The sequence below is a fragment of the Sarcophilus harrisii genome, chromosome 6, assembly GCF_902635505.1.
Source record: "Sarcophilus harrisii chromosome 6, mSarHar1.11, whole genome shotgun sequence".
Classification (NCBI taxonomy): domain Eukaryota; kingdom Metazoa; phylum Chordata; class Mammalia; order Dasyuromorphia; family Dasyuridae; genus Sarcophilus; species Sarcophilus harrisii.
This window is the reverse complement of record NC_045431.1, coordinates 219,054,817-219,078,457: the sequence shown is the minus strand read 5'-3', so window position 1 is coordinate 219,078,457 and position 23,641 is coordinate 219,054,817. Positions and strand designations below refer to the sequence as shown.

The following is a 23,641-nucleotide window of genomic DNA, read 5'->3' as shown; positions in this document are numbered from 1 at the left end:
GTTAATCTTCCTATGATTTTCCCAAAAGAGTTTTCCAATGGCAACTGAAGGAAAAAAGAAACAGAACTAGATGCTAATAAGCAATTTATAAGAGCTCTCAGTAACTCTGGCTCCAAGGTGGCTAATCTACTCAAGAAATGAGAGCTGACGACAATTTAAAAATATCGTGTTGTTTAGGGAGTCTAAAACTGGAGGCTTTCTAAAAAAAACTGAACAAAGTGAAGCAACAAAGTTGCATAATACATTTCTTTGGTCCATTTTCATCAAATGTCTCTGGCTAAGGGGAGTGGTATTATTTTCCAAATGTATAAAATCAGGAAACTATTTCTCTAAGCAAATTGTAAAAATTTAAAATTAATGGTTCACTAGACCTTTTTATTCCCTAAAATGGGATGATATCTTATTACTTTGTAAGTTAAGGAACCATCAAAAACAAACCCATCAAATGGATTCAGTGCTAAAATTTTCACTTTTTTTTTTTTTTTAAGTGATTATGTGCTATTTTAAGTGGGAGAAAAATGCAGGCTTAGCAAAGTTTCATTATGCTGTGCAGTAAATACATGGGACGCTTAGAATTTTGAAAGATATTTTAACTTAGAGTAACATAGTTCAATGTTCTGAATTTTTCTAGGATAAAATTGTAACTATGCTATTAATAAAATTGAAATCAAAACAAGTAAGGCTTAAATTAGACTTACTTTTCAAATGCAATCTAAAGGATGACTGCTTGTAAAAGAATATTTTAATTCACTTAAAAGAAAAAACAAATAACCCAGAACATTTTCAGTTTTATTGTTTAAAAATTGCTTTCATTTTAATGAATTAGTAACATCAAATGTGTATTATACAAAATTGTCCCTTCACATTTCCATACATAGAATAATGGACCACTTGAAACTCTGGACTAAAAATGCATAAGGTTCCTTAGCATCTGTATTTTCAGTTATTGTCACATAAATAAAAGGTGATATGCAAAAGCATGCATTTAATATTGATGCAACAAGGTGTATATTGTGCAATAATGCACAGCTAGGTGCACTGTTTCTGTGCCACTGACACAGTTGGAAGCAATTATCCTGGGATTTTACATTCTATTCGACAAACTGCCTTTCTGCTAAGCTTTTCTGCTACAATAGGCAGAAACAGCTTTTAAAACCATACAGACGTAATAAATGTTGTAGAACTTAAACTTGAAGCAGCTTTCAAAGATATTACCAACCGCTTTAAACCCTGCTGCTCCACTGACTTCAAAGTCACAGCTCAAAATGAAGCATCTTTTTCAGGGAAAAAAAAAATTTTTTTTTGAATGTTTCAAGAACTCAATATTTTCTTTGAACAACAGAAGACTTTTGAGAATCTTAGAAAATTAATCTATTATCACTTTTCGATTCTGTAGTTAAAGAGAATTTGCAAATTTATGAAAAATATTTAAGATTTTTCTTCTTCCCAAAATTTCCCTATTTGATCTTGCAATGGGGGAAAAAAAAGAGCAATTGTTATTGTCACCAGACTATGATGACTAGTAAACCATTAACAATTTATGACTCACTGAAGGATCAAGAAAAAGGAGACTGAGCTAGGATGAGAAGTAGTGTGTGTGTGGGAATATCACTTCTTTTAATATCTGAAATTTAAAAAAAAAATTACAGAAATGATGTTTTGTGCACAATCTTTCTTTCCAGATCTGTATAGACAGGAAAATTTCATCTTCAATGTTGTGGCAACAAGCACATTCCCACTTTAACTCAAGCTGCCATCATATGCCTTGTAATCAGCATTTTTTAAAGAAAAGATAGGAATTGATACTCAACAACATTTGTATTTAGTTAAACAAGGTTCATGTAGAAGCATGACTTATGGTTCTTTTTCCTAGGATCTGAAGGAGAAACTCTGTTGTTGCCTATGTTATTTAGCTCATTTGAGGACTGAGATGTTGTTATGACTAGAATTCTCAGGTTTCCCCTGAGCAACATACCACAGAAACAGAAAAGTAAGCTCTAATCTCTCTCTCTCTCTCTCTCTTTTTTTAACATGTAGTGGGAAATAGTACACCTGTTAAGTGACTTAAGCTGCAAGCATATGGCTGAAAGTGAAACGGTTGTCTTTGTAGGAAGCATGTGTTTAATTTCAACTAAGAAAAAAGCCTCACTTTTCAAGGGCACATCATGAAATAATTTTGGTAACATCCCAAAATGCAGAAATTTGATTAGAAATGCTAAAAGAGATGAATTTGGGTGAGTGAGTGACATAAAGACTTGTGTGTTGGTGAATAATAGCATATTAATAAAGGATCTTTACTTTTTAGCATCTCAATACAATTTTCTACTTTGAATTTTGTAAATGAGTTCCATCCAGAGTCAATATCACAAAAGAGAAATATGGCCACTTCCTACATATGTATGCTCATCACTTAGCATAAATTAATTTCAGGATGCTACTACCTCGGACATTCTGTACTCTCAAATATGAATTCAGATGACATGAGTCCAGTAAGCACTTATTGGTAATAAGCTACCTAAACAGGTTTTGAGAAACTTCCAGAAATGGAACATTTGCTTTGTCATGAAACAGTGTTTTTATCTCGTGTTCAATTGTGTATAAGTGTGTAAGTATTATTGCTTTAAACAACATAAATATTCACGACTAAATACTGAATTTTCCCCCAATGCTACAGGTGTTTTAACACAAATCAAATTGCTTGTCATTCTTCAACTTTCAGCCACATTTACTGAGGTTTTAAGTATTATATGTTAGCCGTTAGCCTGGTAATTCAAAATCAAGACACTAACAATGGCTACACAACCATGTCTTTTTTGGGCACTGAGCAGTAAAACTGCTTTCTTGGCAGGAGTTAAGGCACTAAATGGTGGTAAAAAGAAACAGAAGTATATGGTAGTTGACCATTTCTTAAAATCTTAAAAAAGTAAATAGCTGAGTGACACTAGTAAACCTCTTCCAAACAAATAAGGCATCCTGTTGGCAAACAAAAATAAAAAATAATATCATGTTGAACCTAATACATTCACAGTCTGAGCAGAACTATTTGAAATGTCAGCTATTAAAACTAAAGAAAGCTACAGAAGCATGTATAAAGGTTGAAAAGGCACCAAAAGGAGAACTCCACCACTTCCAGTTCTAAGAATGATGTAAGCTGTGTTCAACACTGCATATAACAATCAAGTCATTTACCAATTTGTTAACCAGAAAGTAAGCCACAGTTAAGCTTTCATTTTAATAAGTCAGTTAATCAAGTGCTAGTTTAGTAAGAAATTTATTTTCCTATGTCAGAAAATAATTGCAGTGTCTAACACAACTACATTTATGATGCAAAACTAATCTAGTATTGAATGCATGTTCTGGTTAACACTGAAGCTAGTCTGTATAAACAAATCAGTTACTTCAAGATAGAGTTTACAATAGGAAGTCAACATATAAATGAATAAAATTTACTGGAAACAATGCAAAGTGTATTACAAAGCTATATGAAACAATTATAACCACAATATTTTCTCTGTGAAAAATACAACTATTAGTGAGATAAAATGTACAAGTGAACTTTTTCCAAAAAAAAAAAAAAAAAAAAACAGAGTATAAAGGAAAATACTTTTCTTCAAAACAGGGAAAATAGTATAGTTCATTGTTTTTCATTACAATATAATTTGACACAACAAGCAGTCAAAGGATTGCACCAATTCCACATCCAGTTTCCTGAATATGTTCAGAGTAAAAGGAGTCCATTCAGCAGAATGTGGTTTCTGAATTTGATGATGGCAATATTCTCTTATGGAATGACACAACACACTAGCTGTTTACAAAATGTACAATACTCTCATTTTGGTGGCCAGATGGAAATGTAAATATAAGTTTATTTTGATCCCTGGCTGTCATTTAGCCAGACGCAAGAAAAACCTAAGTATTTAAGTGTCCTCTGTAGCAATAAAGAATTATATTTAGTGCATGCTTTATTGTTTTTCAAAAAACATTTCTCAAAATAACTGTTACCCAATAGTTTACAAAATAGAAAAATCATTCATCAGGATAAAAAATGTATTATAGGTCCATTTACAAAGGACTAATTTCTTTAGCAGGAACCCAAGGTACAAGTTCCCTAAGTAAAGAAGGTATGCATTGTCTGAAGAACTGGAAATTCTCTTTGAATTGTTTTTCCTCCCGCGTGTAGAAAAATGATATTTTGGAAAATGTTATGAACATTTTTGCTGGACAAAATTCAAAAGTTCTCCAAACTTTTCAAAAAGGTCCTCTACCCATTTTACATTTTTCATACAGAGCTGTACAATTTCTTCCTGTCCTAAATCTTCATTTTTTTTTTGCACAGATGAAATCTGAAGGAGAAAGACTTGTTGCATTAGTTTGTGGCTTTATTATAGTCTTTGTATATTACAATATCGCCAAAGATTATTTTTCAAATATTTGAAAATGATCATTTGTATCCCCAAGCTAATTGTGTATTTAGAAAATTCACAGGCTAATTAAAGAAAGTTCCAACACTGAGCAATGATTCTTTTAGGCAAGTTTGGAAGAAAGAGAAATGCATTTAACATTTGGCTCCACAGAAGGAGGCGATCTTCCTATTTGTGCTCCTATTAAGGCTTTTGAGTTTTAAGAGCTTTCTCACCTCTTCCAGAAGTAGTGGCTGTCACATTTTTAGCCAACACCATTAATTTTTGTAGGAGCAACAACTTTTTTTCTTTATTACATAGATTTTTATTTACAAGTTATAGGAGCAACAACTTTTCACAGTCCAAGGAAAGTTAACAGTTTCCCTTTTCTAGTTCTTCCCATGAGAAACATGAGTGTTTCTTTAGGGACCAAGACCCTCTCTCCGTCCTTTCCTCATCTCCTTTTAAATGTGTTAAATCATAATGACAAAGTCAGGTGCCAATTTTAAACTCGCTCTTAATATAAAAATTCCCTCAAATCACTATTGAGCTTTTACCACATTTTACTACTTGCTAAACACAGCCAGATCTGATAAAATTAGTTAAAGCTATTCTAGAATCATTCAGAAATGTTACAGGCATTAAAAACATCCCATCTCCTGGGTGCAACTTTCTACTTTATATGTGATTTCTTAGCAAGTTTAATATACTCTACCTAAATGGTGATAAAAGTTTTAGATTCACTTCATGACAACAAAATGATAATCATGATAACCATCCTCAGCTAGACTTGTCTAAGTACTTAAAAAGAAAGACTATTGTCAAAGCAGTTACTAATGGCAACATAAAAATGCTCACTTGTGAGTAGAAAAAAATGAGGCATAATTTGTAATTAGTAGTTCCTACTAATAGACTTGGAAATGGCACTCATCAGGACATATTATGGACATAAAGCAATTAGACATGATGGGTTCAAGTCTGGGAAAAAAAGGGACAAAAGAATATCCATTATCCAAAGGAATCCAAAGTAAATATCTATCTATCTAGCTTACTTTTTCACCATATTCATATTAAAAGATACCACCACTATTAGATGTGGTCTTTGTTAAAGCAGATGATTTTTTTAAAAGCATAATTTATAAAAGAATTAGAGATAAAATACATAATATTAGTACATAACATACTAATATAAAGAAATAAATAACAGAAATAAATTAATAAGCACTTACCTCCTCTCTACATATCAGATAAATATGATATTTGTAATGATGCAGAGAATGATATAAAGAATACAACTGTGTTTTTTCTGGATCTACAGCAAACTCCTAAAAAAGAAATTTTAATGATGTATTTCACTGAACTTAGCACTTGACACAAGAATACTTTTACAAAAATACTGAATCAAACTCTCAATTTCAATTGTAGAACTGACTTATCTGAGGGAGATTTGGCAGAAGGCAAATTAAGAACACTATTTGCTGGTTCACATTGAGAACGAATAACAATCCTTCCTCAATAGCTACAGGAGGAGGAGGATAGGACATGAAGTGAGCTCACCAAAGAGATGAGAAGGGACACGTCTGAAGACTCCCTAATTGGCTCTGCCAAAAAAGGAGATCCCTTCACTCTGGAAGTGAAGTGAAGAAGGGAAGAAGGGAGGAAGGGGGGAAGGGGACAAGTGAGGAGGACAAGAGCTCCCAAAGAGGGGCCTCGGTTTTCTTGGAAAAGTAGAACAATTTGTCCAACTGGACAAGAGAGGGTTGTGTGATGTTAGACCTGAGGGAGTAAGAAGGTCTGAAAGAGCCCTCACGGGACACATTTTCATGTCTTCCTTTTTCCCATCTCGAGCTTGTGAGGAGATGCTAAGAAAGCAAATGGTGAAGAGGACACAGGGCTGAGGTGAGGGGAAGTGAGCACACTGCCCGAAGGCCAGATTCATAGTGGGAAGATGCTTCGCTGACTTAGCAGACCAAGTCTGGGAAGAAAGGAAAGGGAATACACCAGTATTTGATACATCCCAAACCGTAATAGTGAGGAGTGGTCTTAACATCTAAAATATTGAGGGGAGAATGGGAAAATAGTTTGGCAGGGGCAGTTAGGTGGTACAGTAGATAGGGCACCAGTCCTGGAATAAGGGGGACCAGAGTTTGAATCTAGCCCCCAAACACTTAACACTTCCTAGCTTTGTGACCCTAGGCAAGTCACTTAACCCCAATTACCTCAAAAAAAAAAAAAAAAAAAAAAAAAGGAAAGGAAAAAGAAAGAAAAAAGGAAAATAGTCTGGCTGAAATCAGATAGAGACCAACGTCTCACATCTCATAGCAGCCCTTAAGAGAGTGACTTAAAACTGAAGACCCATAGATATTTTTCTCTGAGGAATGGCTGAGTAATTGTTATGGAATATTACTGTATAGTATAATTAATATAAACAACAGTTTCTCTTTTCTAAACCTTCACATGAGAAATATGAGTGTTTCTTTAGGGACTAATATCCTTTCCCCCTTCTTTCCTCATCTCTTAAATGTATTAAATCATAATGACAAAGTCAGATGCCAACTTTAAACTTCTCTTAATATAAAAATTCCCTCAAATTACTATTGGACTTTTTACCATATTTTACTACTTGCCAGATCTGATAAAATTAGTTAAAGCTATTCTAGAATCACTCAGAAATGTTACAGACATTAAAAACATCCCATCTCCTATTCTAAGAAAACAACTTATATAATGATAATGGCATTATATAAAGAAAAACAACTCTGAAAGATTTTAGAACTTTGATCAATATCATGACAAATCATGACTCCAAAGAACTAAAGTTGAAACCCATGACCTTCTCTCAGAGATGATGCACTTAAAAATGAAGAATGAGACCTACGTTTGTTGGACATGGCTAATGTGAGAATTTTTGATGGATGGGTTAAGAGGTTTTCTTTTAACAATTCTTCAGTGGGAGGGAGGGAGGGAAAATAAATTCTTATGAAAGAGGTCAATCTAGGGCAGGATGGTAAAACTGGAAGAAAAGAACCTCTTGATGGTGATGTAAAGTAGAGACAGAAGAGAAAATAGTTTAAAATCATATGGCACTTACCTGTGTTGATTTAGTGGTTGATTTGGAAGTCCTAAGTGTTTTCTTATTATAAGATTTACCATTCATTTTGATTTTTGAAATAGATCCTCCACTTTTTGCTTTAGAGTCCCGAGTAATTATTGTTAGTTCAGGAAAACTTTCCAAAGCATTCTTTAAAAGAGAAAAGCAAAATCAAAAATGTTTGAAGGAAACAATCAGTACTTTAAAAAAATCAATTAAAAATGAATCAGAAATGGAAAGCTGGCATTGGAATATAGTTTTTAAAATAGGAAGAGGATAGGAAAACCAACTTATCTGGAAAGAAAATACACATCAGACTGCTTCAGGTACATGCAGAACACTAAATCCAATGTAGGCTTTTACATCTGATATATGATGTAAGAATCAAGTTGGTAATTAATAAAAGTTATTTGTCTAGGTTTACTTGCACTTCCCGAAGAAAAAGTGTCTTAGAAAACAATCAACAGCCAGCAAGGTGTTTCAGCCTTCTTTACAGAGATCAGGCAGTGTGGTATAATGGGAAGAGCCCTAGAAGAGGAGTCAGAAAGTTCTCATTTCATGTCCAGCCCTATTGCTTTTTTCCCTGTGGGATCTTGGGTAAATGTATGTCTCGCTTTTAGACTAGATGATGTCTCAACTTCTTTCAAACTTTAAATTTTCTGATCTTAAGATCCTCTATTATTTGTCACTTATAACAATTAAATCTATATTAGTTTTTTAATAGCTGTTCGATCCTAAGGCTATTTATTGGTTCAGCCCCATGGCCTTCTGTTTTTCATCCAACTAATCAGTATTTTCTGTGGATGGACCAGAAATGAATCAATTGGCCTTCTGAATAGGCCAAACTTCCAGATGTTCTTATCACCTTTCTGCTAGTAGCTCTTAATGACAATATGCAAGCCTGACCCTTTGGGAGGGGAACCCAGGCCATTCTGACGTAGCTCATGGTGCTGCCTCATTCCTTAGGTGGTCTTATGCTGGAGAGCACTCCTGAGTCCTGATGCAAACAAGAGGGCATCTCTTGATTCTCCAAGGGCCATAAAAAGCAGAATATTATCTTCACCCTTCAGAGGCATCACTCAGAGAATGTGTTGTGGGCTGGGACTGGGCCGGGACTGGGCCATGTCTAAGTCATATCACTTCCTACACGACCTGCCTCCACATATACATGCCCCTTATAGATCATGGACTGACTGAACAGAAACCTTTAAAAAAGGATATAAATGTGAGAGATGAGGGCAGAAACACCTTCTCACTGCTGAGAGGTCACGGCATAGTCTAATAGCCATAAGTTTGCAGCCTTCCATTTCCATTAGAAATGAAAAGGATGCTGCAGGCAACCTGTGTGACTAAATGGATGCTAATAAGCTCAAGTTCACCACTGTCAGAATAAAAGGATGAAATGTTCCAATTAAATACACATATGGTCTGATAAACCTATTACCTACAACATCACACTACCCCTAGAGCTTAAGAACCCTCTCATCTAGAAACTGTTTCCAAACACTAGTACTGTGGTCCTGAAAACACAATGGGTATGTTTTTTTTCATGGATGAATCAGACTTCCCCTTGAGGAATAAAAGGAAACTAAAAGCTTCATCTTCATTAAACAATAAGATTCTTTGCCCAGAGTTAGCTACCAATAATTAGTAGTCCCTATTACTTTTGTTAAAGAGTGTTCTTTTATCATGAATTATTGTCCTGCTTTTCATTATTCATATGCATTCCCTGTCTGAAATTATTTCTGAACACAATTATTCCTTTTGACCAATATGTCAAAAGTTTAAAAACTAAACAGTGGTTCTAAACAAAGTTGGAAGCAATGAATGTTGGGCTCCTCCGAAGATAAAAGGACAACTTTCATATTATTTTTCCTATAAGCCAAGGAGATCAAAAAACACCAAAACAAATTTCCTGAGGCAAAAAACAAAAAAAACCCACCCAAACACACACCAACAACAACCAAAAAAAAAAAAAAAACCCAATAACAGTAGACCTCCCAAAACATTCAACAAGAAGAGGAGTGAAACTTTTCAAAGGGATCTCACTGAGGGTGGACAGCTTAGAGTCCAACCAAAACACCAATGAAGGGGAGAGGAGAGAAAGGAGCAGGGGGCTGAGGGAGGCCTCGAGCTCTCCCTGGTCCCAAGCCCCGTCTCTCACCCTCCTGGCTCAGGTGCCCTGAAAGTCCTCCAGGCTGGAGTCACTCACACAGGAGACCATTCAACCTCTCTGAGCCTCAGCGTCCTCATATGTAAAATGAGCCAGTGGCAGCTCCTACACAAAAACAGCCGAGATGAGACACTGTGGAGCAGGGACTGGGACGCAACAGTCCAGGAAGTATTCTCACAGGAGTCCTCACTCACCCACCCCGTTATACACCCCCCACCCCACAGCACACATAGAGTTTTCAGCTTTTCCTTTTATCCATATGTGGATAAGGATTTTTATCATGAAACATTCATTTAGTAATATAATTAAAACTCAACATGAATCTTCCGGTGAATGGAGAAGCTGGGTCCTCAGCAGGAAGAATAGAAAAAGGCAGAGCGTACCCATCACAAGTCTGCCCTTTGAACAAGCTTGAATCCATCTCGGTGAGAGGAAATACCTTAAGTGACTGATCCAAATGAAGCTTCAGAAGAAGTCGTCGTCTGTTTTCATTCAGCATACCATCAATTTTTTTCATATGTGGCAAAAGTAGTTCATCTAGAATAGTACCAAAATGTAATATAGTTAAAGGAGAAATATATTGAGCAGAAAACATTTGAATAATCAAATTTTAAAACATGTAATACACTGGAATACTTAAAATACACAAACTTCCAGAAAAAATACTGATTAAGTCAACTCACAATATCTTAAAAAAAAAAAGAATCAGGTTTTTTTTCTTTGTTTTTACATTTCCTCTATTAGCAATTACCATCCCAGAGAACTTTCCCTTGTAACTGCTAATAAAACAGCCAGCATATCCAAAGGACATTATATGCAATGTTTAATACCCAGTGTCCCACAGAAAGACTTCTGTCAAGATCTATGGAAGGAAAACTTTCAAACAAGTTCTTCTAATAATGAAGCAAAGAAAAGAGGTCTCAAAGTGAGGTAAAAGCTTACTTAGCTTGGAAGCAGGGAATCAGGGTCTGAGGGTGGCTAGGACAGGTACATCCCCCCTCCCCCCAGCCTTGGCTGCATCTTTTTTAAAGCAAGGAGCCTCTCTCTGCCCTGACACATCACCGTCATACGTGGCAGGGGACATGTTTTCATAAAGCAGCCTTACAGGGGAGACAAGGCAGGCTTTACCGCTTCTGTTCTCATGGTGGAGTCGAGGCTAACACCCGAGAACTACTCAGTGGCAGAACCGGGCCTCACACAGTATTCTTTCGCTATATGGTACCTGTCTTTCTGAAAATTGGTCATTTTCTGTCAAATATAAAAAGACCTTCAAAGACTTTTAGTAATTCTAAAAAGTAAATTATTAACTTTGGAAGTCATCTAGGGGTCAGTTCCTATGTGTCTGTTGAAGCTGCAGTTCAGACAGAAATGCAATGACGTGACTTTACTGTTACTGACCCATGTACTGGGGAGACGGCATCAGCCGGGGTTTTCTAAAACCTGGGTTTCTACTTCAGCTTTGCTATTAACTAGGCTTGGGCTGCAGCCAGACTGAATGATATCTATGATATAATCAAAGTAGATAATTATAACTATAAATTTTAGATGCCTTGTGTTTTACTAGCTAGGATAAACAGTAAGGGGAAAAAAGAAGAAAAAGAAATAGTGCACAAAAGGAAAAAGGGGAAATGGGGGAGAAGAAAAGTACTAATAATCAGATGCTAATTACATTTCATTACAATTAACCTGAATTCTTTCTTGGGTTGTTTTTTGTTTTTTTTTTTAAATAATTATACCTATTTAGATATTGTCAGGAATATGCTCAGTACAAGTGTATGAAAAAAACTGTAGAATGATTCATTCTTTATTTTTAATATATAATAGACTTTTTTTTCCTTTTTTCTTTATTTTCCCTTTCCTCTGTCCGTATAGGATATTATATCCTTCCTGTAGGGGTTCTGCCCAAAGAAATATAAATTTTGATCCCTGAAACCTCCCAAGATATCCTGGGGTTTACAGGCTAGATTTCTTTTTTAAGGATCATGCCTTAAACACAAATCACCCTGACTCTTATTGATCAGTCAGGCCAAGCCTCCCCTGGTCACTGTTTGGACTCAGTGAATGTAAATAGAAACTATTTCTACTTTGGCCAGAAACCCCAAGGGTCTTTCCTTCCGGCTTTGTTTGTTTACTGACAGGGTAAAAGAGGTCATTCCCTACCTCATTTTTTACCCAGCTTTGACTGAGATGATGCCCAATCCATATTTAAACTGAGATCTTTAACTTTTTTTTTTAAATAATAACTTTTAATTTTCAAAATATATGCAAAGATAGTTTCAACATTTACCCTTGCAAAACTTTAGTTCCAATTTTTTTTTCCTCCCTTTCCCCACCCCCTTCTCCTAGATGGCAAGTAATCCAATATATCTTAAATGTGCAATTCTACTATACATATTTCTACAACGATCATACTGCACAAGAAAAACCAGATCAGAAAGGGAAACAATGAGAAAGCAAACAAGAAGAAGAGTGAGACTCTTATGTTGTGACCCACACTGTCCCCACAGGCCTCTCCCTGGGTGCAGATGGCTCTTGTCATCACAAGACCACTGGAACTAGCCTGAATCATCTCCTTGTTGAAAAGAGCCACATCCATCAGAGTTGCTCATCCTATAACCTTGCTGTTGTCCTTTACAATGATTTTCTGGTTCTACCTACTTCACTCGGCATCAGTTCATGCAAGTTAAGACCTTTTTTCTAAAAGGCCCAGGTCTGTGAGCCAGCTCACCTTGCCCAGTCCCCCTCACACACAGGTACTTGCAGGTCATGGTCCTCTTCAGAAAAGAAGAGCAAGCATCAGACCATAACCTTTTTGTGCATGAGACCTCTGAGTGCAAGGAAGCTCAGAGAGTTTCGGGCTGGACCCTTCAGTGTGTCTGCAGTAAGAATGCTAGACTGAGAAGGCCCCCCCATCTCGGACCTACCTTCACTCTTCTCCAAGGCCTGCATCGTGTCTGCGTCCAGGGCAATGCTCACAAGAAGCTCCACGTAGCTCCTGAAGGTTTCCTTCATAGCCCTTGTGTTCAAAAACCGGGGGACAGAGGGAGCTGGCGGGTCAAATTCTAGGAAAGAGATACATTATTTTAAAAGTGGAAATGCACTATAATTCTCAAAAATCCTACTATTGCTGTTAAGGGTAAGAATTACAAAGAGCAGAAAGAAGACTGTGGGAGACTCCTCCCGGCTCTGGCTCCTCTGAGGGAAGGCCAGGGAAGCCTGGCCACTTGGGGTCAACTCTGGACACCACCACCAGGCAGTCTCGTTGGCTGCCCTCCTGGAGTTCTCCACAGGACCTGGTACCAACCCTTTGACTCCGCAGGCTACTGGGGCCCTGTGTCTCCTCCCCATCCCTTTACACAGAACTCCAGCATAGAAACATGTCACATAGCGACGTAAAGCGGTATTTCCTAGAAAACTGTTCTAATTAGAGCGGCAACGGGCAGTTTTGGGCAGGACATCTGTATGCGAACAGAAAACCTGACTCTCCCCTGGGAGCTGCCAGGGCGGCCGGCATCTCCCCTTCTGGGCGCTCCTGCTGCCCGAGGGCGACACCTGGTGGCCAGAAGAGTTTGCTGCTGTGTCCATCCCCACTGGGTTCTCTTGGCAGGGATGCTGCTGGCCTTTGTCACTTCCTTCTCCAGCTCATTTTTTAGATGAAGAAATGGAGACAAACAGTGGCGACAGCTTGTGCAGGGTCGCCCAGCCAGCAAGTTCTGAGGCAGGACCCAAGCTCGGGGAGCCGAGGCTTCCCACCTCCGGGCCCCGGCTCTGAGCGTGGTGGTGCCTCCGAGGTGAAAAGAAACTTCTTGAAAAATGTAGTCCTATTTATATGCCTTCCTTGAATGTAAATAGGAAAGCCAAATCTTCCCGTTTTAAATAATAGCTGCTAATATGTAAAAAAAACCTTTTTTCTCCAAGGGAGAAACAGGCCTTAATGGGCAGACCTATTCTGGGCACTGATTTTATTCAGACTCTGGTAGGAGAAGCTCACAATTCCACTTACAACCATTAATTATGTTCCTGCTATATACAGAATCCTGGGCTGGGCGCTGCTGGAGGAGACAAACTTCAGGTAAGACCCGCTCCCCGCTCCCCGCTCCCATGGATCTTACACACACCTCATCAGAGAAGCAGGGAGTGTTTATTAAACAATCCTTCACCAACTCTGTGGGAGGCTTCGGCAGAAAAGTCCCCACAGAGAGTCAGTGTTTCAGAGGGCTGTGGGGGGGGGGGGGGGGGGGGGGGGGGGCTGGGGATGCTGAACATCATGAATCTGAGCAAGAGGGCCAAGGAGGCCACTACTTAACGGGCCACAGGGAAGTGGAGGAGGACTGGCTCTGTGTGTGCGAGAAATCCAGAAGGAAGAGGGGTGGGACAGGGACAGCTGTGGAGGAGTGACTGCAGGGGTCCAGGCAGGGAGGGGAGACCATCTTACAGACAACCTGGGCCCCAATCTAGTCTCAGCTGCTTTATGTGCCCTGGACAAGTCACCATTTGCCTTGGTTTCCTCAGCTGTAAAATAGGATGTATCTCTTCCCAAGGCGGCTGAGAGTGGGATGAGATATCCATATAGTGCTTGGTGTACAGGCTGATGATGCAGGGATTAATCCCCTCTGTTGTGTCAGGTATGGGATCTGAACCCACGAGCAAGTGAACATGGGAGGAGAGGAGTCAGAGAGAGAACGGATGCTGGACGATAGAGCAAAGTGGAGGGTCTGAAGCCCCCGCAGGATGCTGAGGGAACAAGGAAAGGGAGAAGAGCTGGCCTGGGCCCTTGCCTCGGCCTGAGAGCATATCACAAAATCCCTGGGGCATTTGGGGATAGAGGTCCAGAGGCTAGGAGGCCCATGTGAAGACAAGACCTCCCTGCCAAGCACCGAGGAGTGGTCAGCACTGCACCTGGCCCACAGTAACTACCACCAGCACTGTCACGTAAGTGCCATTCCCTTCCCTTCTTCTGTAAAGTAGGTTTGGTGGTCTAGCTGTCCTGAGGCCCAGAGTGACAAAAATTTTAAAAATAAACTACAATGCTACATGAAGTAGCCATGAGGAAAATATATTTTACTCAAATGTGTGACGAATCCATTTTGGTGGAGAACCTCTTAGAATAGACACTCTCACCACCCTGAAGCGCTGCAGCAAAGGCTCCCAAGGGGCCATTCGCTGGACGTGCCCCTGCCCACTCACCCTCTTCCTCGCTGCCACTGGTGTGGACCTCAGGGGAGGAATCAGACTGGGAAGACTCAAGCTCCTGCTTCCATTTCTTCCGCTTCTTTGGCGGCGGCTCGGCCTTTGTCTTTGGCTGCTTAGCTTTGGATTTCACTGAAGAGACTTTTGTTGTTTTTGGTGCTGGAGGATCAGGAACTTTATTGCTGCTGCTCGGCTTAGAGTGAACAGCTCTGCAATGTTAGAAGGGTTTGTTTTGTTACCACAGGTTCTGCCCAATGACCTAGGAAGAAAACTCAGAGCCCCCAAGATGTGACTATGCTCGGCAGGATGGATCTTACTACCTTTTGAGCACTTCAGGAATCTGATCCGCACCCTAACAATCTCTCCCAAGGTCTCCAAAGCTTTCCTCATTACAGCAATCGTCTTCCCCCAGTCCTTATTCAGCATTCAGATAGGGGACTGATTATTCCAGTTCCTTCATCCTTCAGCTCCCTTTGGGGCACATCTAACTCCCAGAAGCTGACATTGGGACAGGTTACACATTACACCTGGCTTGTGGAGCTTCTGGAGCTCTGAAAGCTCGAAAATGAGCCAGAGGACTGGGCTGGGGAGAAAGGCATGGAGTCTACAGCTACTTATGTTCTGGATTGGTTCTGGGAAATTCTCATTCTCTAGACAACAGAGACAAACACCGACAACAGTTCCAAAAACCTAGAATTGCACTAGCGTTCTGGTGGCACCAATAAAAGGGACACAAGACCCCAGGGGGGGCCCATATCACCACAGAAAGTGATAATATCTATTACGGTGCCCTCAGCATTAATTTATTTAATATGCATTAGTTACTGAGTTTTCAGTCTTTAGTAATTAAAATTTTAGTTTTCCATCGATTTCACTTCCTGCACCCCATCATGAAGGACAGGTCCTGCCCAAAACTGAAATGGAAGACACATACCTGGATGCTGGTAAAGGGTGACTTCTTGGCTTTTTTGAGCACACTCTGACATATTCCTTCTTGTTGGTGTTTTCAATGAATTTTACATATACCCGTCTATATTTACTCTTTGCATCCCCAAAATATCCAAGATACTGAGGAAAAACACAGACACTCCAAATTATGTGACTGTACTCATTGCTTAAAGACTAAAATTCATGACAAAATGTTAAATTACTTCAGTGAACATTAATCAGATGTTTAAAACTGCATCTTTCCCTTTCAGTAATTAAAAGCTTATATGCAACTTACCAAGGGGATCATTAACGCTGATCAGGCTTGTTTCAGGCTGGGGAGGAAGGTGCTATTAGGAACACACTCCCTGTTCTAGGAGCTGACAGAGAGAACATCAAAGTTCTCCTGCATAACATGACACCCAGAGAGTCGCTATCATTTGCTTGTTCGGATATTTAAGGAAACGTAAACTTCTGTTACCCTTCTTCAAATAAAAAAGTTTATTTGTCTAGTCTTATCTTCATGCATTCAGTGAAAAAATGTCTAAAATGCTGTCATCATTCCATCTTAACTCAGGATATCCTAACACAAATCCTTCCAGAAATGCAAACTGTAGAATGTATTCTTGAATTTCATCCAAAACTTTTCTTGAGCAATGACCTTCCAAAATTGGTAGATGTTGATTCTACTTACACTATTAGTAGCAGCAAACTCTCTTTGCCCATCTCGAATTTCAGGAACAAACTTTTGCAATAAAGCTTTTTGTACTTTCCAGATTGCTGGTGGTTCTTTACCTGTTTTTAAAGCCACCTGTAAAGCATAGAATTAAATCAAAACAGATGATTTGATTTTCAGGGTCACAGAATCTAGAAAGTAATTTCAAGAGTCAAATAGTCTCCCACCCGGTAGAGGAAACCCTTCCACCATTTTCTTTATAGATGGATCACTTCACTGCTTGTGAGATTATCTCAAAAGAGTCTATTATGTTTTTGGCTCACTGTCAAAGTTCTTTTTATTTGATTTTTTCTTTGCAGCTTCTACAATACTGGTCTAACACAGTGTGTTACCTTTGGGGTACATAACACTGTAATGTTAGACACAGTTAACTTTGGAGTACATAATATTACAGATACAGAAGATTATCATTAGATGTTAACAGACCTCATCTAACAAATACTATTTGATCTCTTTTCCCTGTAATAGTAATTTTCCTTTGAATTTTAAGTTTGTAAACACCTTATGCCAATTCTGGTTATTACACATACATACTTCCTCCCCCCACCTCCAAGCAGGAACCTATGATTTCACTGCTCATGATAAGGGAATTCTTTTGCGGGTATTGAGGTTAAGTGACATATTCACCCATGGTCACAGTGTCTAGTAGCATGTATCCAAGGCAAGTCTTGAACGCAGGTCTTCCTGACTCCTAGGCCGGCCATCTACCACACTATACTTTGGCTTGTCTATTCCCAACAGTATAAAATTTTATCCATGCTTTTAAAAAAAAAAAGCTACTATGGCCATTTCTCAATTCCTCTCACTCCCTTCCCCCCCAAACTCTCCCATAACAAATCACCATTTTAGCCATATCATTACATAATGCACATCACCTTGAGAATGGAACTCCTCCAACAATGTAACTATAACCCAAACTATGCCAAGCTACAGTTAGCAAGGAACCAAGATAAAAATTCAGAATTCTTCAGTGCTTTTATTCTTAAATGACATTTAGCTCATTAAATGACATATTAGCTCATTTACTATTTTGGTGTATAAATGGAAAATAGGAAGCTTTGCAAAGAATGACACTTCAGCTATCTAAAACTGAAGGAATGAAAACAATCTTTGCATTACTTAGAATATCTAGCAATACACAAGAAATGCAAATGAATTCAACAGATTTTGTTAGTGACTCTGTGTTAGGGACTGTTGGGTGCTAGAGATTAAAAAAAAAAAAAAAAAAAGAAAGAAAAACCATGAAGTCTCTTCTCAAGAATCTTACAATCTAATGTGTGTAAGGAAGGGAAGGACATGGCCCACAAATAAATACAATTTAAGGTGCTCTGTGTTAGGGAAAAAGTGCTTAAGGAAAACCTGAGGAGGAAGGAAATCAGGGAAAGCTTCATGGGGAAGTCATAGAGGAAAGAAAAATGAAGGAAAATATTTTAAATAGAGATGGGGGGGTGGGGGGGAGAGGAAGAGACTATGGGACCTGACGACTAGTCCAGTTGGGCTGAAACAGAGCCTGTGATGAATAAGGCCAGAAAAGTGGCCCAAAGTCAGACTGGAAAGGCCTCATTGCCAGTCTAAGAAGTCTGCATTTATTTTGAAATAATGGAGCCATTAGAGGCTTGTAAGCAGAGGAGTGGCACAGTCTTATCCTAGGTAAAAGGAAGATTATTTTGGCAGAGGGATGAGCTGAAGAGAAGTGAGACAGGAGGCAGAGGCCAAGTGGGAGTCTATGACAATATCTTGTTATCACAAGGAGGTTAAAAGGGAGCATGTCCAGCTTTACCTTCAGGTTATCAATGTCTTCCACCTTCACCACAAATTCGTCCCGTTCTCGGTACTGGCCTTCTCCTCCACTGTCGCTGTTCTCTTCCACACACCCCTCTATGGCAGCTGTTTCCTGGACCTTTGCTAACTGGTCTGAAGAAAGGCCATCGAGGTCAAGGCCCGAGAGCTTAGGGGGGTCTGCAGAGCTTGCGTTTTCTGGAGCACTGGCAGGGGCTGTAGTTTTGTGCACAGACTCGTGCTTCCCAGCAGCATCGGGAGTGGTGGCGGCAGGAGTTGGTGTTGTACCAGCAGCGGGCTTTACAGCTTCTGGAACTAAACAAGGTGTAGAGACACAGTTAAGTACTCGGCCCCCAGTAAGTCTGTATCCTTCCTTTACACTGTTATGTGTCTCTCTATGTCTAGAGTCATGGCGTGAGCACACAGACAGCGAGGACCAGAGCTGCCCCATGCCCCACCACTGGGGCATTGGAGGGCTCATCGCAGAAAGGAAAAGGTGCCCAGCATGGGAGGGAGAGTCAAGGAAATGGGTCCAGTCTCTAAGATGATGATGATGTGTGAGCCAAACACAATATAGTGGGTCTGAGAGCATCCAGATCACTGGATTTACCCTCTGGAATTCTGGCCAAAGCACTGAACTGCTGGAAATCTCAGCATGCACATGGTTAAAATGGGGAAAGTCAGTGAAGTTCTCTCTCTGGTCCTTCAAAAATAAAATGAAGTTCTCTCTCTGGTCCTTCAAAAATAAAATTCTGTGACTCCAAGATTAGTATTGAGAGCCAAAGTATTAGTCAGGGAACAACGGAGCTTGAAGAGAAAAAGGACAACTTCATGCTTAAAGAAAGATCATCCTTGAAGACAACTGGGATTTGGGGGGGATGGGAGGGAGCACCAAGGTGACTGTAATGAGTCATGTAGAAACTGCTTAAAATGAAGCAGTGTCACATTGCAGTTAAAATAAATATGGTACAGAGTAGGGAGCCTAAAACTGTCACAGTGATGCTTTCTACTCTCGTTATCATTTAAAACTATTCATTTTTAGTCTGTGGCTTAGACCCAAACAGCACTCCTGAGATGATGGGAAAGCAACATAGGAAGAGGAGTAATGTATGTGTAGGAAGTGGGGATAATCACAGCTATCATTTATACAGCATCTACAATGAGCCAGGCACTGTGTCATGCTCTGGGGGTGCTCACCTTCAAGAAGCTCCCAATTCTAAGGGGAAAATAGCAAGCACATATACAAGGTTATACAAGATGCGACAGATGCAATACTTATGATAGCTATCACTTCATAACATCTACTGTGTGCCTGCAGGCACTTTACAAATATTATCTCATTAATAATGATAATAGCTAACACTTCTGTAACACCTACTGTGTGCCAGCAGGCGCTTTACAAATATTATCTCATTAATGATGATAACAGCTAACACTTCTGTAACACCTACTGTGTGTCAGCAGGCGCTTTACAAATATTATCTCATTAATGATAAAAGCCAACACTTCTATAACACCTACTGTGTGCCAGCAGGCGCTTTACAAATATTATCTCATTAATAATGATAAAAGCCAACACTTCTATAACACCTACTGTGTGCCAGCAGGCGCTTTACAAATATTATCTCATTAATAATATAAAAGCCAACACTTCTATAACACCTACTGTGTGCCAGCAGGCGCTTTACAAATATTATCTCATTAATAATGATAAAAGCCAACACTTCTATAACACCTACTGTGTGCCAGTAGGCGCTTTACAAATATTATCTCATTAATAACGATAAAAGCCAACACTTCTATAGCATCTACTGTGTGTGATAAGAGCTAACACTTCTATAACACCTACTGTGTGCCAGCAGGCACTTTTCAAATATTATCTCAATCCTCAGAACAACCTTGGGAAGAAGGGGCTATTATCATCTCCATTTTATAGATAAGGAAACTGAGGGTCACACAGCTGGTAAGGGCCTGGGGCCGATTTGAAATAGGGGACACCTTGGCACTGTGCCACCAGGCTGACATAAAGAGGAAGGTCCTAAAATCCCAGGAGAGGGCCCAGGGAATGGCCAGAAAGGGTGCTTGGGCCCATGGAGATGGGAGCACACCAGACCAGCATGTTGCAGTTTACATGAAAAGGAGACTAATGTGAATAAGGGGAGGGAAGGGAAGGCAAAGGTGTTAGGAGCTGGTGGTCGATCCCAGCAGTAAGCCGATTAAAGAATGAGTAGATAGAGTGGAGCTGAGGGACACTGAAACAGGGAAACCATTTGTGTTGTTAAGACCAGGCCAGGTTTGATACAAGGAGAGCCCTGGCTGAGTGGGGACAAGAGGACCAGGCCTGGATGCACACACATTCACCTGAAAGTGCTCTTTCTCCCTTAAAGTCCCTCCAAGATTAAAGGGTTTTTCCTGGTCTCTCTCAGTTGTCAATCCCCCTCCACCTCTAACCACTGAGAGTTTTAGTTTGTCTTCTGTACTTATCTGTGAATGTGCTTGTTGGGAAGAGTTTGAAATAAATAGGGTCTTTTTGGTTTTCCTTGATCTCAAAAAGACTAGACAAAATGAATCTCATATAAGCTATATGGAACCAAGTTCAGTTGATTCCTTCCTCTTTTCTGCAGTCCCATTTTATGTCTACTCTGTTTACAATGGGCTTTCTCTAGACACTTTGAGTCTAGAGAGAGTAGATATTGCAAGTCAATGCAGAGTAGGTATTACCAGGTTCTACTTCCCTACACATATTGTTCTATTCCTATGTTGTTCTTTTCTACTTTCACTTTAAGCTTTGTATTCTCTCTTTAAACAGAACTTGCACACAACTTACATGCTAACAATTTTAAAATCCAAGGAAGTTTAGTGAAGAAAAAATGATTTTTGAAATCCCTACATAGGACCTACTGTGTGTTGCTAAGAAAAAGCTACATCTTTAAGTCGGGAGAAAACCTCAAAAGATTCAGTGATTTCTAAAATGACTAAAATAGTTTGGAAGAAAATATTTCTTGAAGCCTGAGACAATTATGAAATATTCAAAAAGGTGTTCAAGAAGTGAAGAAAATAATACTTACTTAATACACAAAACATGAGACTTCCAAGAGCTCTCAGTGAACACCTAACATAGCTTATACCCAAACAAGAAAGAATATTCTATATATTACAATTAGCCAATGGTCATTACAGGGAACAATCCTCTTCAAGATGTCATTGTAAATAGAAGCAGACACCAGCAATTACTGTAATAAAGATTTTAAAAAGAATGGGTCAAAATTATAAAGAATTTCGGGGGGGAAAGCAACAGCAGGTACACCTTACCAGCCCACATCAACATAGTAGGGAAGGAGTCTAAGACAGAAAAGTCCAAGCTGGAAGCACAACATAGCTAAACATTGAAGTAAGTTGCAATTACATTGCAAACTAGTCCCTGGTACTAGTGAAGAAAGCCTAGAACCTGAAGCTTTATGCTTGAAAAGGAACAAATCCCAGTTCTGTACAAATTTAGTTAGGAAACCTGGAACATGTAGCTAATCCGATCTGATCATCAATTGGCCCCCAATCTACAGAGCTTGGACCAGGAGCATAATGAACAGAATATATAGATCAGAACCTTCCAGTGCATTCCAAGTCTTAAGGCCCAATAGTATTTTATCACACTTGTGCACTCCTTCAAATTCCCGCTTTTTTGCCACCTCACAAAAATTTTTTTATACATCCTTAGTTTGTTTTGCTTAGAACTGATGCTTCCAATTCTTCCTCCTTCCCCTCCTATTAGTCTGTTGAGTGAAATGTGTATGTACTCTTTCAGATGACCAATTCAGAAGTGACATGAAGTGTCAAATACTCTCCCTCTCCCCTTTCTCTTTGTACATTTCTACTTGTATACCCTAACTATGTGTGATAATCTTTACTTTCTTCTCTTTTCCCTCACCATTGTATTCCTCTTTAGCTTTCTATTCAGTGTGTTTTGCTGAGACAATTAGGTTTAAGTGACTTGCCCAGGGTCACACAGCTAAGAAGTATTAAGTGTCTGAAACAGGATTTGAACTGCGACCCTCCTGACTTCCAGTGCTGTATCCACTGTGCCATCTAGTTGCCTCTTCTTTCTAGTCTTAAGATCATCAAGACACACCATTTTCAGAATTTTTCTAATTAGACACTGATTCCTGACAAGGACAGAGTTCAGAAAGATATATATAAATATGTAAAATTATCTATTTTCCCATATTTGAATACAAACAATTTATCCTTTAATTATCTTGGTTTACCTCTTTCTTTACATTCATGCTTACCTCTTTATGTTTCTCTTCGCTGACTCCTGTGTTTTGAACTTCAAAGTGTCTACAGAGCTCTGGTTTTTCATAAGGAATAATCGGCAATCCTCTATTTCATTTAAGATCCTTTCCCCACACACATACTTTTTTTTCCTTCCCTCCTCTTGTAGCATTCTACTTGGTTTTGCTGGGTAAGTTATTCCTGTTAAGTCCATATCCTATAGTGGTGGCTGCTAAAGATTGAGTCTCCCCAAATACTTGGGAGTATTTCTTTCTGGCTCCTTGAATTTTTTGCTTTTTTAAAATTTGACCTGGAAGTTCTTTCTGGATGTTGGCTATCATGATCTTGAGAATTTTCACTTTGGCGTTTCTTTTAGGCGAGTGGTAGATTCCCATCCTGGTTATTCCTCTGCAGGATGGACTAGATGCTGAAACAAGATCTGATCTGCTCCTGGGGTCAAAGACATACATTGCTGCTAGGTTCTAAATTTCTTTTTTTTTTTTTTTTTTGGTCCAAGCCCCCCCTTCCTGGGAATAGCCTTCCTCACCCCCATTCTGCCCCCACAAGTTTCCAGGTTGGCTCTAGATCTGTAAATCGAGGCTGAGTAATGGGCAGCTAAGCTTTCTTTGGAACCTCTCCCAGTCTTGACGCCCTAATACACACTTTCCGCCCACTGTGTCCTCAGACCTCTCTGCCTCTTTATTATGCTCATCTGAACTAGACAAATTATTCATTTTTCTGAATTTCTCCCAACAGAAGAATCCTGACATCCATTTGGTGCATATTCTATGTCTGTTTGGAGGAATTCTGTAAGGGAGAGATCAATTGTACTGTTTGCCAAGAGTCAGTCCACCATCTTGGCTTTACTCTAGGTCACAACATTAAATTAGGACTTGACTGAGATCTGTTGTTGCTCTGGAACAAGATGCATAGATTATGTAGTGGCAGATCATGTCCATGATGAAGACTATGGGCAGGATCACACAGAAGCCAATGGTAAGAATTCAACAGCAGCAGCTCAGATTCCATCACTGTAGAAAGGCATTCTGGTCATGGATCTTTGGAATAGTGGCTGG

At 39.3% G+C, this 23,641-nt stretch overlaps 1 protein-coding gene across 3 annotated transcripts in view; it reads right to left on the bottom strand.

Moving 5' to 3' along the window:
- Positions 1-772: 772 nt before the first annotated feature.
- The window catches only part of QSER1 (glutamine and serine rich 1), a 37,432-nt gene continuing 14,563 nt past the window's right edge, over positions 773-23,641 (bottom strand). For 2 of the 3 annotated variants that reach the window (XM_012552554.3, XM_031942320.1), the window contains 9 exons: positions 18,298-18,611; positions 16,476-16,592; positions 15,789-15,922; positions 14,852-15,063; positions 12,589-12,726; positions 10,104-10,201; positions 7,492-7,641; positions 5,630-5,725; positions 773-4,343 (listed from right to left, as the gene is read on the bottom strand). In XM_012552554.3, coding sequence (XP_012408008.1) covers positions 4,203-4,343; positions 5,630-5,725; positions 7,492-7,641; positions 10,104-10,201; positions 12,589-12,726; positions 14,852-15,063; positions 15,789-15,922; positions 16,476-16,592; positions 18,298-18,611 — 1,400 coding nt within the window. In that variant the 3' untranslated portion in view covers positions 773-4,202. The other variant, XM_031942319.1, reaches the window with a different exon arrangement.